This window comes from Thalia democratica, chromosome 7 (assembly GCF_965202585.1).
Source record: "Thalia democratica chromosome 7, ktThaDemo2.hap1.1, whole genome shotgun sequence".
Taxonomy (NCBI): Eukaryota; Metazoa; Chordata; class Thaliacea; order Salpida; family Salpidae; genus Thalia; species Thalia democratica.
The window spans coordinates 52,720,840-52,737,047 of NC_139171.1; the positions used below are offsets into that span (position 1 = coordinate 52,720,840).

General features: G+C 25.5%; 1 protein-coding gene across 1 annotated transcript in view; it reads left to right on the top strand.

The window, feature by feature from the left end:
• The window catches only part of LOC145841564 (nuclear receptor subfamily 5 group A member 2-like), a 33,122-nt gene extending 24,286 nt beyond the window's left edge, over positions 1–8,836 (top strand). Inside the window, exons 7-10 of the mRNA XM_082948919.1 lie at positions 1,384–1,455; positions 4,020–4,221; positions 8,021–8,114; positions 8,590–8,836. Coding sequence (XP_082805045.1) covers positions 1,384–1,455; positions 4,020–4,221; positions 8,021–8,114; positions 8,590–8,836 — 615 coding nt within the window. The remainder of the gene's footprint in view (positions 1–1,383; positions 1,456–4,019; positions 4,222–8,020; positions 8,115–8,589) is intronic.
• The last annotated feature ends 7,372 nt before the right edge of the window (positions 8,837–16,208 follow it).

Sequence of the window (16,208 nt, forward strand, 5' to 3'; positions counted from 1 at the left end):
TGCTGTTTTTAATATTTTTTAAGAGTTACTTATAATGCAACTAAAACCTTTTAGTAGTTACAAAGCGCAGATAGTATATCATGATCATTTTATGCAGAAAACTTGGCAAAAGGCTATTTTAATAAAAATATAAACATCACTGAACTGCTATATAAACCAAATAGTTGTTTTATAATATCTTAACATGTTTTAGTATGTTTTTATACATTTAACTACCAACTACAAGCCATACTTTATTTAAACAGAGTTTTAATTCAATGCCATACTCAAAAAATGTATTTGTCTCAACACCTTTCAAAAGTCTTGTTTAAATAATTGATATGATTGTTTGATTAAAACTGTAATTTTAATCTTTTAATTTATTTGTCGATTTAAATTAAAACTTCAAGGATACAATAATATTCAAAAAATTAAACGTAGTAGAAAGTTGTTTCTTAACACAAGTGTGTTGTTTATCTATCACAAAAACGTGTGCTTTAGTTTCTAGATTCAACGCCTACAAAAACATCAAGTCTTGTCTAATTGTCGCTGACTTGTTATCTATTTGGGTGAAAAACTAATTAATAAAAGTATCCATCCTTAAAGCGGCATTGCAAGTCAAAAACTTACACGTCGTCTTTTAAGGTTGTTTACTTAATTTAAAAACATTTTCAGCATCAACAAAAAATGCCGGTTTTTATACGACATCGTGCCGAGCAACTTCTATTTATATCACCCGCATATTTCGGTGCTTTCTCTAAACTTTTTATTATTATTATGACGTCACAATGTGTAAAACAGCCGCGGGGGGTTTTTGACCGGCGAGCGGAATCAGTGTTTCTAAATTTAAAATTAAATCGCTTTGAACCCGATATGTGAAAGCGGAGATAATATCACAACATGTTTTGAATGATAGCCCGGTTTTCACGTTCGATTGTCTTTCTGACTTCGATTCGGCGTTGCGTTGAAAAGCTGTGAAATTTGTTGTTGATTTTAATGTGATTTCGACACATTTGAGCGTTTTGAGCAAAAACTAGTGAAATTCATGAATAGGAAAGACTTGCTTGACTCTTAAATATCTATAAAAAAAAATTTCTAAGGAAACAAAATTAACTTTGTAAATTTAAAAAACAGCTAAAATTTCAATTTAAAAGTAATTTTGCAACAAATCGATTAATAAAACAGTTTCATATAATTTTTTTAATTCAGTCTTTCAAAATATTACCAGAAGAATGCAATATTTTATAATGAATATTCAAAATATAAACTAAAACCAACTTTAAATAACATCTTTCACATACAATTTAAACCTTTTTTCAAAGTTCTTAAACTTGCTGTACATACACATACGTATAAGTTGGTTTTATTGAATATCGAATAAACAAGTCATTTTTTATTAAACAGATTCACCAACAAATGCATTTGCTTCGTGGAAGTTGGTTGGATTCATTAATATTCGACCACTTACAGCGCCAAGTAAGCTTTTATAACTTTTATAATTATATTTTAATATTATAAAAATATATTAAATATATAATATTAATATTTTATAATAAATTCTAATTATCAAATATTATCTCATTTTAAGTAAAACAATTACGCTCTGTTAACAAAAAGAAAGGCTTCATAAACAGTTTTGTAAAAATTTTAAAATTAAATTATCACGCGTAATTTTTGGGATTAACACTTTTTTTTTTGTTTATAATAAACATATTCCACAATGTCATACATGTTCGTAAGTTAATTTTTAATTTTTTTTAAACAAACTAAAGTAAATTGTTTGTTACTTGTTTCACGAAAGTTGTTCAATGTAATATAGAATGGAGAGAAATCTAAACTTACAGTTTTATTTAAACTGTTGAAATTTATTTTTTATATGTACCAAAGTTTCAGCATTATCAAAAAATGCTACTTCGGAGGAAATTAACTGTAATTTTTTTTTAATATACAGAACTTTTTCTTAATGAGTTAGAATTTTATTACTAAAACAAGCTCGTTTTATGTTTTTAGAACAGAATGAACTGAAAGTATTAACTATTTTTAAGTAGCTAAGATGTTGTAATACAAAAACAATTTGTATAAATCTTTTTTAAATTTTTTTTAATAAAGTAGTAACCTTATGTCTTAAAATACATTAAATAATAATAAATATAAATACTCATTAGTAAATAAAATCTTCTAAAAATATAACCTGTTAAAATCAATTTTTAATACTAATATTCCTAACTAAGTTTTTATTTTGCGTTTTATTTTATTTGTTTGTTTAGTTTTTGAGGGAAACAGCAAGTTTTTTTTTCTTTTTGTATTTTAAAACATTTAGTAATAGAAACTGTAAGCTAATTAAGTCGGATAAAAAAGCTTTTTCTTTTAATGGAATTACTGTTATTGTTTAGTTTCGTTTTCTATTAAGCTAAATTGGTCTTAAGATATTTTTTGAACAACTAGACGTGGTTTTTATCAAATAAATATAAAGATATTGTTAATTAACTTTTATTATCGAACAATCACATAAAAAGTCAAACTAAAACTTTTTCAAAAAGCATTGGTGTCGTGTTTTCCCACAATAATATTACACCCATTACCACAAGCATTATAACACTCCTATATAAAGTTACTAAATGTTCACCTAATTTAAAAACAACAAACTTTTTAACTACTTTTCTGTACAAAAATACATTGAAAAAACTTTGTTACAGTTATAATTATTGCGTTCAAAATATAACTAAGCTAATTACTGTTTGCATACTTATAATTGAGTTTTATTTTTACTTCTAATTAACTACATTTAATCTTATTTTATTCATTATAAAACTATGAAACTACAACTTATTAAATAAAACATATCAAATTTAAATCTAAAAAAAGACTTAAATCAAATTCTCCTTTGTTAATCTTTTCAGATATTTTTTTAATAATATTTTTATTAACAACTACCTGTTAGGATACAAAAAAGGGAGTCACTGAAATATTTTTTGGCTAAAAAAAAAACAACTAAATAAGTAGTACCAGATTAAAAATAAATAAATAAACTATAGAACTATATTTAGTTATAAAAATTTAGTTATAAAGCTAAAGTTGCTATAAACTAATACTGAAAAAATATATATAAACTTACTTTTTTACTAATTTACAGTTTTTAAAGTCAATGTTACTAGTGTAATTTACAAGTTTTTTGTAACTAATTAAGTATTAAGTAATGATTTACTTATAGTTAAACTAGTTGGACTTGGATTAATTATGGTTTTTAAAGCTTATATAACACTACTTTGAATATTTTACAAATATATTTTCAAAACCAAGCAAAAAAACGCTTGATTAAAAAAAGAGGTGTTACTTGTTCATTAGATTTAAACTAATACAATTAAGAAATAAACATATTTTTTGTAATAGGATTATTTTTGTTTAATATGAGTCAAATATAGAAAATCGTTTTACAAACAACTTAGTATATCTCATTTGCTTTAAACAAACTTTTTTTTAATTTTTAATAACAAGTTTGCTTAGAATTCTATTTAGTTCAGCAGTTTGTAACAACTAGTAAAATAAACTATTAAATGAACTATTGCCGGAAGGAAATTTATCGTTACTAAAAAACTTTGCTTCTTAAAAAAGTTTGTTATCTTAAAACTAAATCACAAACTTCTCAGTACAAACAGCCAATTTAACACTAAAACTAAAAGTGGTCTCGGATCAAAAAAATTTTCTTTGAAGCATACCATAAAAAAATACAATCTTAAAGTAGCATTAAAATGCCAGACTAGCATCAAGGCACTCATATTAACATAAATTTAAACTTCATTTTAATTGTACTTTTCAAACCTAAAATTTCCTTAAAAAACTAGACCAACAAAATAATATGTTATTAAATAAACTAAACTAAATAAGGAAATTAACTCAAATAACTAAAGCTTAAATACCAGTTCCTGGGACTAAATATTTTGAGTGCTTTTTGTCGTTCAATAAACAATAAAAATTAAACATAAAGTGTAAAGCAATTTTAAACTGAAAAAAAATCACAAAAAAACTTTCAAAACCTGAAGATCTGCACGTTCAGCAAGCAGGGGTACATCTTCCTGCCCAACGGCGAGCTCTTCCCCAGGGACTTCGAAATGCTCCCGCCCATGTTCCGGCAGGTCATGGGGACCCTCTCGAGGACGGCGGCGCTGGAGAGCGAGCTGCGGCTGATGAAGATCGACTCCGTGGAGTGCGGCGCCATGGCGAGCCTCATACTGTTCCAAGCAGGTGACTTTTTCTATAAAGAAATTTTTTAGTTTCTTTTTTGTAAAAATTTTTCTTGCTTTTTTAGTCTTACTTTTGTTTGCTCATCTGTATTCTTCATTCCAATACAGCCTCATTATATTGCTCCAACCAAGAAGTTTATTTTCTGTAAAAATTATCAATTAGTTTTGTATTACTAATACTCTTTCAAGCAGGTGAATTATTTAGTTATTAAATAGTTACTCTATTTAATAGTCTTCTGGTTTCAATTTTACTAACTTTTGATTGCTTTTGATACTAATACAGTAGAAGTCTACAACAATCATACTGTATTAAGCAACTACTTTTTGCTATTGATTAGTAAAAGTAGTTAACTAGTTGATCTTCTTTATAAAAATGCTGTTCTTTTAACTTATATTTTTCTAGTTTTATTTACTAATTAAAACAGGTACTTTTTTAGGTAAGTAGTAAAATTATTAATCAATTACTTTACTATTTAGTCTTTTTTTGTTTTTTTCTTTTTATTTTTGCTTTTATGACTAGTGTAGTAGAAGATTGCATTAGAAAACGTTTAAAATGATATTTATTATGATAATATAAATATTTCAAACCAGTGTTCTTTAACTTTTACAAAGCCTTGCACAGTAAGTTACTAAAAAAATTAATTCTCTGCACACTAGACTAAAAAAAATATAAATTGCTACCAAAAATTACTTTTTTTATGTTTATTTAAAAATCTTAATGTATAAGTAACGTTTTAATAGCTTTTTCTTATAAAAAAACATCTTTTTAAATACAATTTTGACCTTGTCAAAACTTGTGTGCACAGCACAGTAAAGTATTTTCTATGCACACTAATCTGCACAGGTGCAAACTGTGAAGAGGTTTTAAACTATGAGTTTATTATCTAGAAATTTACAAAATGTACCTTGCATGTTTTACTTTTTCCAATGAAAAACAAAAATAAATATCTTCCAAAAAATAATTAACACATATCAACTACTATTCAGTACACTTTACTTCATGCATTTTGTAACAAAGCATTAGTTGACGTTTTTAAACGAATGATTAAGCATAAATTAACATAGACTAAAAAAGTTAAACAAAATAGTTTTTTTGTCAACCTACCTGATCAAACCAGCAGTAATAATAATGTTATTCCAAAATCTTCAGCTTGAGATTAAAAATCAGCTTTAAAAAAGTCACAAAAAAACAAAAATTCCCACACTGCAAGGTCGTTTCGCACTATTTGAAAAACGTGACATGTTTGTGAATTTTTCAGTAGCTCAACTGGCTTTGTTGAAAATTTCATAAATACTTAAAGATATCTGCGAATAAAGGAAAAGTTTTTAATAAACCAAGACCAGCTTTAAAGTTTCAGATTATAAACTTTAAAAAATCTTATCTTTTTGCATGTTGATCATTGTTTTGCTGTCCGAAGTCAGAACATCTAAAGATAACGTTTGCAGTTTTCAAGTTGTAAGTGAACTTAAACAAAAAGTTCTACATCGTTAACTTCTTTAGTTAATAAAACTTTTGTTGCAATAAGTAGCGAACTTTTAAATTGAGTTTAATTAATATTTTCGAAGTAAAACCGTAACATATAAAACTATAAGAAACAAGTTGGATTGATAAAAGTTGTTTTTTCCTTACCATGAAAAATCTAACATATCAGAGATTTTTTTTATAAATTATAATTATAAATCAAACAACTGTTTTCACTTATTTTAACTAGGCTTATAACCTTTAAGTTCTAAACTTAAACCTGTACAAACATTCAAAAAATATTATAAATTGACTAAAGGAGCTTATTATATCAATTTCAAACCATTAAAGTTATCCACTACTTGTTCACTTATATAATTTATGAATATTTATTTTCTGGCCTTTTTTTTTTATTGTTACTGAAAGTTTTTAAATATATTTTTGCGATAATTTTAATAGTTTTTTTTTAATCCCGTCAGTTCTTAAACAATTAAATATGATTAAAAATAACAATGAAAACAATAAACTTAGTATCAAAATATTTATTAGCTTTATGCTAATTTAAAGGTATAATGTTTATTTTGTTTTAACTTTACTAAGTATTTTTACTTTTTTATTATTGTTTGGTAGAAAAAAATCCTTTGCGTTTTCTGTCACTTACACAATTTTAAGGTTAGTTTTAAAAACTAAAAACACATAAGAATTAGAAGAATTTTTTTATAAAATATTTTAATGGTTAACTTGAACATTTTATTTATAAATTAACAGTTCTTATCAATAAACTTTTCAAAAATGTTTTTTTTAACTTTCAAAATAATTTTGATAACGCTTGAAGTAAAGCTCTGATTTTTTCAAAAGTAACTATTGTAGAGTATAAGGTTTGCTTAAATACAAATTTAAAAAAACTTTAGTTAATAAAGCTCAATAAGTTCTAAAAAAACTTGCTAAAAAAGGTAATTTTCATAAACTTGCTCGTCTTTTTATAGTTTTAATCGTTTTACAGTAAATCTAGCAACAATTCTTTAACTTTTGCGCACTTTATATGCAAATTAGGAACCACTTATGGTTCATGTTTATTTAAAACAATATTTCATTCTACCTTTCATCCTAAACCTTACAGTTGTTTAATTTTCTAATCTGACTGGTTTGGTTTTCCTGGGCTAAAGATATTATTGACTGTATGTTCATATTGCTTTAAACTACTTCGAGGTCGCACTTAAAAACTAACATGCTAAAAATTGTCACAACCTCATTTAGATAACCTTACGGAATTTTCTATACAACTTCAACTTAGGTTAACATAAGAACACCATAATTATTTTTGTTAAATACGTAGTTTGTGTTGTATACAATTTAAATATAACTGTCTCTTTTTAGCTTTATTCTGATTCATCAGTTGAAATATTAAAATCTGCTACATAGTTTTTTGTGGTTTCCATGTAAAATATATTTTTCTCATGCGATTTACTTCAACAATAAATAAAATTATCGTTTTAACTTCTTTTAAAAAAATAGTTAGTTTCTTAAAGTAGAAGTCTTAGTATGAAATAAGTATTCAGTAAAAACTTCTGTATAAAAAAGAAACAGCAATAAAAACTTGTTTAAAAACTTGAGATATTTTACAATGCGGATAGAAAGCATAAGCATTATTATTAGAAATAAAAGAACTCAGTTTGTTGTTTTAATTAACTAATGAGCTGTATGTTCATACATACTGATTTAGAATCGCATTTGTTGCTAAAAATTGTGTTATTCTCAATTAAACAATCTTACTAACTATTCCTACAAGTTCAACTTAGTTATCAAAAGCATAACTATTTAAACTTAATATTATAATATTTAAGTTTATCAAATCGCCCATAAGTATGTCAATTATATCATTGTGATTTTTTGCCTTTATCTTAATATTATATATATAAGTTGTTATACTTCAAACGAATCGACAAACTTTATATTTTACACTCATTACATCATATTCAACTTGCTTGCTGACGTTAGTTTTGAAAGTACTTTAAGCAATAGAATGAGTGCAAAATAAAAACTTTGTCAACATTTTTGAAGTATAATAGTTTTAATATGTTTAAATTATGTGAGTAATTTTCTTGTTCAACTTAGTTTAACGAATTAATAAGCCTAAAAACCAATTTAACTGCACAATATTTTAATTAATTAACAAAATTTAGGACATGTTGAACTATCTAACAAGTCAGCTATGTATATCTCAGTAACTAACATAAATTGTTACTCTTTTATAAACCAGGAAAAAGGCTAACTTTTAGGTTTAATTTTCTTTTATAGTTTCATTCTTCTTATTCCATTAAAAACGAAAACATTATAGAAATAAAGAAAGAAAAGAAGAAAACAACGAATGAAGAAATTAAGAAAGAACTTCAAACGTACGTGGTCACCAAATACGGCAGCAAGTCTCAAAGGTTGCTTTTTAAAACTACTGCGCTCTCTTGTTAAATAAATAGCATTATGATAAATATATTGCATAGAAATACCGATTACTACAAACTTCGTTGAAATTTAAAAACACAGTTCTTTTAACTTACGTAAACTTAAAACATAAGATAACTTTAAGTGTAAAAAGTTAACTTTTTCAGTATCTATTTTTAATAATTTAATTTGTGTTGAAGGTTTTAAAGCTTTTTAGTAGAAGTAAAAGAAGTTTTGTTATAATCTTTTTTATATATCGTAAGTATTTTTCGCAAGTTATACGCCTTTTACTTATAAACAAATAGACTTTTACCTAACTTCAACATTTAGGAACAAATTTATTTTTTTTACTCAGAACGGAGCTTTCTGTATTCATTTTTACTATAAATTTTTTCTCCACCATGGTGGGCTAGACGTTTGTTTTTTTACAACTTTGTTTTTTTTTCATATTTTTTTTCTCCCCACCAGGATGGGCAAGATGATGCTGCACATCAGTGACGTCATGGAAATCCGACGTCAGCTCACCGTCTTCCTGTTCAACCGCGAAAAAATGGGGGCTTTCCCTGCGGTGGACGACACCCTGCTGGTCGAAATGCTGCGGGCGTCGGTGCAGTCGGGCGCGGTGACCATGACGACCGCGCTGACGTCATCGTCGTCGCCCACGCAGGCCACCTACGTCATAATGGGGCAGAAAGACATCAAGGTGGAAAAGTGAAACAATGGTTATTTGAAAACTTAAAGTGTGAAAAATAATAGAGTTTTATTGAGTTGGTAGTATATGAACTTTATAAGCACTTTTTAAACAAATTGTACTTCAAAAGGTTTGTAAGTGTGATAAGATATAATATTTTAAATAGTATAAAAATAATGTAGATAATGTATAACGATATTGAATTATATATATAATTGAGAAGATGTTGTAGTGAAACTACTTTGGTGATTTATGATATACTCACAAATACATGTACAGTATAATTATGCTGACAAAAATGTTTAAAAACACATACAACAAAACATACTATTTTATTCAAGAACAAACGTTTAGATTCCAAACGGCTATTTTTGCCATTCTGTTTTTCGCCAATCACTGTTGAGTTTCCACCAACTTTTGTGACAAGTGATAAAAACTAGTTTAAATAAACTAAGATATGTAAAGCTTGACGTATACGCTGCATCGGTCACTGTTAAAAGTTATTGTGGTTCTTGTAACTTAATGTTGTCAAAGACTTTCATTCTGCTTAGCTATACTTTTATTTTAAGAACACTTTTTAAACTTAATAAAATGGTACTGTTTCAAAGTTTCTTATTTTTACGAATATCCAAAAGCTGAACAAAAAAAGAAACCTTAAGTATTAGTCTTTTTTGCTTACCTACCTAAAAGTATGCAATAGACAGAGGTTGAGCTAAAAGTTACAAGTTTTGAGTTTATTGTCATGAACCTCATTGAAAAATGTCTAAAAACTTATCAAAACAAGGTAAATTAAGAAGTTTTATTTAGTTTTATTTCAAATCTAGATAATTATTCCAGTAAATTACTCTACACTCTACAGAAAACAATAAAATAAAGGTTTATATGCAAAATTTGTACTAAAAACAACTTTGTAAAAAATAGAACCCTTGGAGTCTAAAGTTTTTTTTTTTATTTTTACAGAACAATTTTGTCACAAGTAAAATCTTAGTACTTAAAAAAATATCATAAACTTTTGCTACTTACATTTGTTTTAAAAGCATTTTCTATATAAAGTTTATTCGTATCAAACATTTTGTAAACTCTAAATAATCGGTAATAAGTTATTTTTATTAAGCTTACAATTGCAACTGTTATGTCTAAAACTTATTAAAGACAGCTTTAAACCAACAGTCGTATTTAAACATACATGTGTATAATTTCATCAGTGTATGTCTTTAAGTTTCTCAATAGTAGTAGATTGTATAAAACTATATATATATTTAAGTTTATATTACTTTAAACGAAAAAAAAATTAATTTTTTATAAAAACCAGGATTTCCAAAACTCATTTTCGTAACTTAATTAAATTAAAAAACAATAGTAATTTTCCCTTTACTTGTTAATTACCCATTTATTTTTTTCTCACCTATTTATTTCCCTTTATTAGCCAAAAACGCTCCAAAGATTTTAAAACTTTCATTAGATAAACTTTTTTGTTAAAGAAAAATAATTTCATTATCTAGTATACTATAAATCAAGAGGCAAAAGTTAAAACAACACCTAACAGAGTTCCCATCAAAAACTTTTAAAAAATGTAGCTTTTTAAGTATATATAAGAATGTATACAAAATTTTAGAAATTATCTTAAAAACTTATCAATATCTATTTCTACCATGATACAAACTATTTAAACGGTTTTTGTTTCTTTCTAAATAGTATATATAGACCACTAAATATAGGGTATACTACAATAAAATATGTGTTGCCAAGCTAAGCTCTTTTTAAAAACAATCGAATATTTTATTTTTTGTTTAGTTTGTTTAATCTTAACATCCATTCTAAATTTGTTACAAAACAAGTGTAAAAATAAAAATAAATTATAGTTTTGCATAGTGAAACATAATTTTTTTTAGCCGTAATAAAAAGTTTTAATAAGGTGTAATATTAAATACAACTATGGTTTTTTATTCTTCAAGTCTTTTAAGTTAGTTGTTGAAACAATACGTAAACAATAAACACTATAAAAGCTTTGATATCTTTTACATTGTTTTAAACTAAACTCTAAATAATCATCACTTAACTAACTTAAACGACTTAAGTAAGACTTATATTTAAGATAAATGACTTCTTTTTTTTGTAAGACAATAATATAAAGTATAATTTTTGAAAATTTTACACTCGTAAATAGTCTTTCACTAAACTTTAGTGGTAACATACAAAATAAATGTGTTCATTACGTTGAATTTAAGTATTAAAAAAATCATAATCGTTGTTGTAACAATTTGTATCCTTTAGATTTTTTTACTGTATTTAATTGACTTTTTTTTGAGCTATAAGGTATGTGTAACTTACACTTTTTCACAGTAAGCCCTAGGCTTGGTGAATACAAAAAAATAATCTAAACCAAAGCCCTAACCCTCGAATTAATTTTATTGGAGCTGTCATTTGAAACTCATTAACTATAATCGAATTACAGTGACTAGGATTTAAGAATTTTTACGTTGTAATTTTTTCATGTGAACTTTTAAAGGCAAAGTTTTGTATATAATTTAAAAAAAACTCACAAATACTTAACACTTTGTTTTAGCCAACTAAGCTTAACTCTTTTTTCTATAGTTAGTTTTTTTAATGTATTAATAAAGTTACTATGAGATTAACTTAGTTAATATAATAAATTGTACATTAAATTTCTTTACAAAAGCTCTGGGACAGTTGAACTATATTTTATTATTGTAGTTAATTTTGTTATTTTGTTTATTTTGCTTTTTTTTATCTGTTTGCTAGAAAATTTTAAAATTCATCATACTTGTTTAAGCTTTTGCATGTCTTTTTTAAATAATAAGCAACTAAAAAATATAGAATTGATTTAACTCTAATTTAATATGTCTTATAACTTTCTAAGTAAAGTTTAAATATTATAGGTTGAAAAAAAAACCAAAATACATAAAATGCTTTTTTTTTGTGTTTTCTTCTTTTTTTTATTCAATCCTCTTAAACAGTTGATACAAACGCAAAAAAATGCTAACTACTTTTTACAACATTCTCAAAGTGATTTTCAATTACTTTAAAAGCTTGTTAACTTCTATCTTTAGTACAGTTTTGCTATGTTGTATTAAGCACACTTAACTTTCTTTAGTGTACATAATTTTAAAACGTGCAATCAGTTTTTATTCGTACTATTGAAAATAAAACGTAACTATGATTAGTTTTCTGTACCTTCAATGTGTTATTTGATGTAAATGATGTTTTTCTAGTCTGAAGTGTTTGTTAAAAAGTTTACAAATAAAAAGTATAGTATTTGAATCACATATATTTTATTAAAACTTTCATAACTTTTTTGTGTACAGATTTTCACTTTTTTAATTTAAACTCGTAAATTAAACTAAAAAAATTATTATCAAGACTTGAAATCAACATCAAAAATATTTTTTTAGAACTATTTTAACAAAATAAAATTTGTTCAATAGTTAACCTAGTAAAGTTTTAAGGTTTTCAACTAACTAATAAACATTTTATACTAAGATTACAGTTTTCTAAGCATTTGTTTTTAAACATAGTTTATTTTATGTCGTTATTTAAACTATTGTATTTTAATCTACCTTAAATGTTGTAACTAGCGTATAGTATAAGCTTATTGCTTACTAGCTATAGAAGCCAAGTAGATAAAATCTTGCCTAATTTTATACATGATTATGTTATTATCCTCTTTATTTAATTAGGGTTTAGTTAAGTAGTGTTTAGAAGTTTTTAAAAATTTAGTCATTACTATACGTTTTGATTAAACAACAAACTAAAGATTATTCTTTTTTCTAATATATATAAATCCTTTTTAAAAAAGCGAAATTTTTTTGCTCATATAGGAGCAATTATAACACTTTATTTTGAGTAGCTTTTTAATTTTCTTTGGTTACAAAGGCTTACCATATAATATAACGTTCTTAAAAAGAAATTTAACTCTACAGGTAAAAAACAAGATATTGTTATATATTAAAAAAGTATACACTAATTATTTGACAGTCATTTGTTAACCATATAATCCAAAATAAGGGCTTCTACTGGTCAAAATAAGACTTCCACTAAAGCTACTAGTTAGCAATATTTTAGTTGTGCGTTAGATAGCTACAAACTTGCAACTTCATCTTTGTTTCAAACGCTTTTATTTTTAATTATCTATGAACACCTGGTTGTTAATAAGAAAGTCATGTAGAATTTTTAAGCAAAGTACTTTTCATCTTTATAAAATCAAAAAGTTTTTTAAAATTACACAAAGCAAAGAATTTTATTCAAAATTTCAGTACCTAGTTATTCGTATCTAATTTTCTAAACGTATATGAATATCCTGTGCTTATTTATATGCAATACTCGGGGATAGGAAATTGTATTCTGACGAGTATAAACCTTATTTTATTTAAAAAAACTGTTTTCTGTACATTGATACTTTTTAAAACTGACGACATAGTTTTGTTGATTACAATTTTTTTCTTGCTGTTTAAACTGTTTTTATTTTATAGCACATAACATTTACAAACTTTAATTTAAAGTTTTTTTTAACATATTTTTGTTACATTACAACATATTGGTAAAAAAGTTTCAAATTAAAAATGGTAGAACAAAAACACGAATGCAACACTATTTACCAACAATATTTAGAACAGGGGTCGGCAACCTTTAGTCATTCGCGGGCCAATTTTTACAGAAAAAAATACTCGCGGGCCGCACTATTTAGAAAAAAGTCTTCAAGGGCCGCACTTATTTTGAAATTGTTGTAATAATCACTATAAAAATACTGTTTTAAACCAAAAAATGATAAAATAAGTAATAATAAAGCACTAGTAAAGAGTATTTATTGAACTAAGAGCCTAATTCTAAGTTTTTATCACAAAACTTTTTAGTTTTATTGTTTTAAAAAAGTATGTTTTTAGCAAAAAAATTCTTCTCGGGCTGCAAATTTTTGCTAAAAGGGCTTTTAGATTTAGAATGAAATCGAACTTTAAGCTACTAAAAGGTAATTAAACTATTTAAATGCATTCTACAATGAATAAATGTTGAGTATTGTGTATAAATGTAAGTAAAAATACTAAAATATCAAAGCTTAAAAAAGCTTTGCATAAGTCAAGTTGTTTAGTTTTTAATTAAAAATTGTTTATGTTAAAACATGTATGGCACAAGAACATTCAGTTTTAATCAAAAATGACACCTGGATAACTGAATAACAAAGCTTTTTATATTGGTAGTAAAATTGTTGAAGTTATTTGAGTTGTCGGAATTTGATTAGTCTTGATTTGAATTAACATGTAACCGTTTTTTTTTTTTGGGCGGGGAGCATAATTATTCAAATTCAGACATTTCATATTCCGTCAAATCGAATTCTTTAAAAAAAACTAAAGTTCCCCGACACTCAAAAATTTATGTACATCAAAATAAATATAAAAAGCATATAGCTAAAATAGACGCCTACAAATACTTTCTTTTTTCTTTTTAAATATTTTTGGAGATTAACTAAAATAAGATTTTAAATACAGTAAATTTTTAAATCCCTTTTTTACTAAATGTTTTTTCAAAATCAAAAAAAGTGTTTGTTTAGGTAATAGTTAGACTTACATACTCATATTTTTGTTTTCAAAATAAATTAATTTTTGACATATGGCCCTTTAAATATTATTTTAAGAACTTGAATTGTCTGGATTTTAGTTTTCTGAATTTAAATTGCCATGTAATAGTAGTAGGAATATCAGAACTTTTTTTAAGGAAGAAAATAATAAGAACTCACTCTCCCCTCTGCAACGATAAACGTTTTCTGAAGGTCAAGCGAGTGAGTTTGAGCTGATCATGTGTTATTCCAGCTGCCCTATCTTCAAATTTATCAAGAAAAAATTCACCTTTTAATTAAAAATAAAATTAAATATATCTATAAATAAAATTTAAAAAAGGAGAACTTTTTATAATAACAAAAGAAGAACAAAATTAGAAATTAAAACTAATCCTAACCCTTTATTGATAAAAAACCTGGTGACACGTCATTCGACAAACACTCACAAGGTTAAAATCTCAACACCAAAAACTACAAAGTGTTGGAAAATCATAAAGCTCAAATCTCCAAGTAAGTATCCGCCGACGCTACAACAAATAACACATCAACAATCCAACCATGTGATCACTGCCACCAGTGTGAACTCACAATTAGCTGTTGCAAACTCAAATAAATTAATATTTAATTCAAAGTATTAAGTTCCATAATTTTAACTCAACAGCTGATACAAAACTAACATAGTGGTACTTAAATATAACATGTCTTAAGAATCAAACATGAATCAAAACAACTATGAAAAAGAACTAACTGTATTCTGCTTTTCTAAATTTAGTAACTTCTTTAAAAACAGAAATAAAATATGACTAAAAAAAAGTAGCTATAAACATCATTTACAAGAGTCAGAAACTATCTAGTTAATTTAGTACAAAAATCATCATTAAATAACCGACTAGTAGTAAATGGACATAAAAGCTTCGACCTACTTTAGTTTTTTGAGAGAAATTAAGTTTTATTTGTCTTTGAAGATGAACAAAGGTTTGTTATATTTTGCTGATACGCAATAAATAAAGGTATTAAAAGTTAAGATATTTCTTTATTCCAGAACGCAAAAAGATTTTTAATTTGTGTAAAGTTTAAATTGATATTGGTATAATGTCATCATATGCTACTTTTTAAAACGTATTACAATACAATTACAAACTTGTTTTTTTTTTACAGCACAAGAAGTTAGTATGGTTACAAAAATAAGTTAAATAAAAGAAAACCCAAATTAAGTCAATTGATACGTTAAAATAAAACAAATTTGAAATGTACTAGTTTTACAATCCGAAAAGTAGTTAAGTTGTACACAGTACAATTACTGTTTTTTAGTTTTATTTATTTAGAGTAAAATCAAAATCTAAGTTTATATATCAAACGTTTATTAATATATAAATTTTTGGAATCTCAACAACGCAACGTAGAAAAAAATGCGATTATTAGTTGATGTGATCACTTGAAAGTATGGCTCTAAATTTGTAAATATGTAATGATCTTCATGTTGAAAGTTGAATGGATTGGTATCGAAAGTTACTCCTTAGTTGCAAAAAATGTATATATTTTGTCTTACAAGGTAAGCTTTGATGTATCTCATGGTTTTTTTAGCTGGGATGGTATTAAAGTCCTGCGTTTTTCGTCATTGACTGATTATAAATATAACTTTAGAGTTTTAATAAACAACATGTTTAATCTTTATAAACTATTGTTTTATCTAAAAATATAACTTTAGTTGCGTTTTTTGTTTGTTTAAAATACTTTAAGCCGTTTTATGAGTTTTGGTCCTGAGTTTTTTAAGCGTTTTATTTATTTTTCAGACTAATTACGAAACTTTAAATAAAATGAATGACT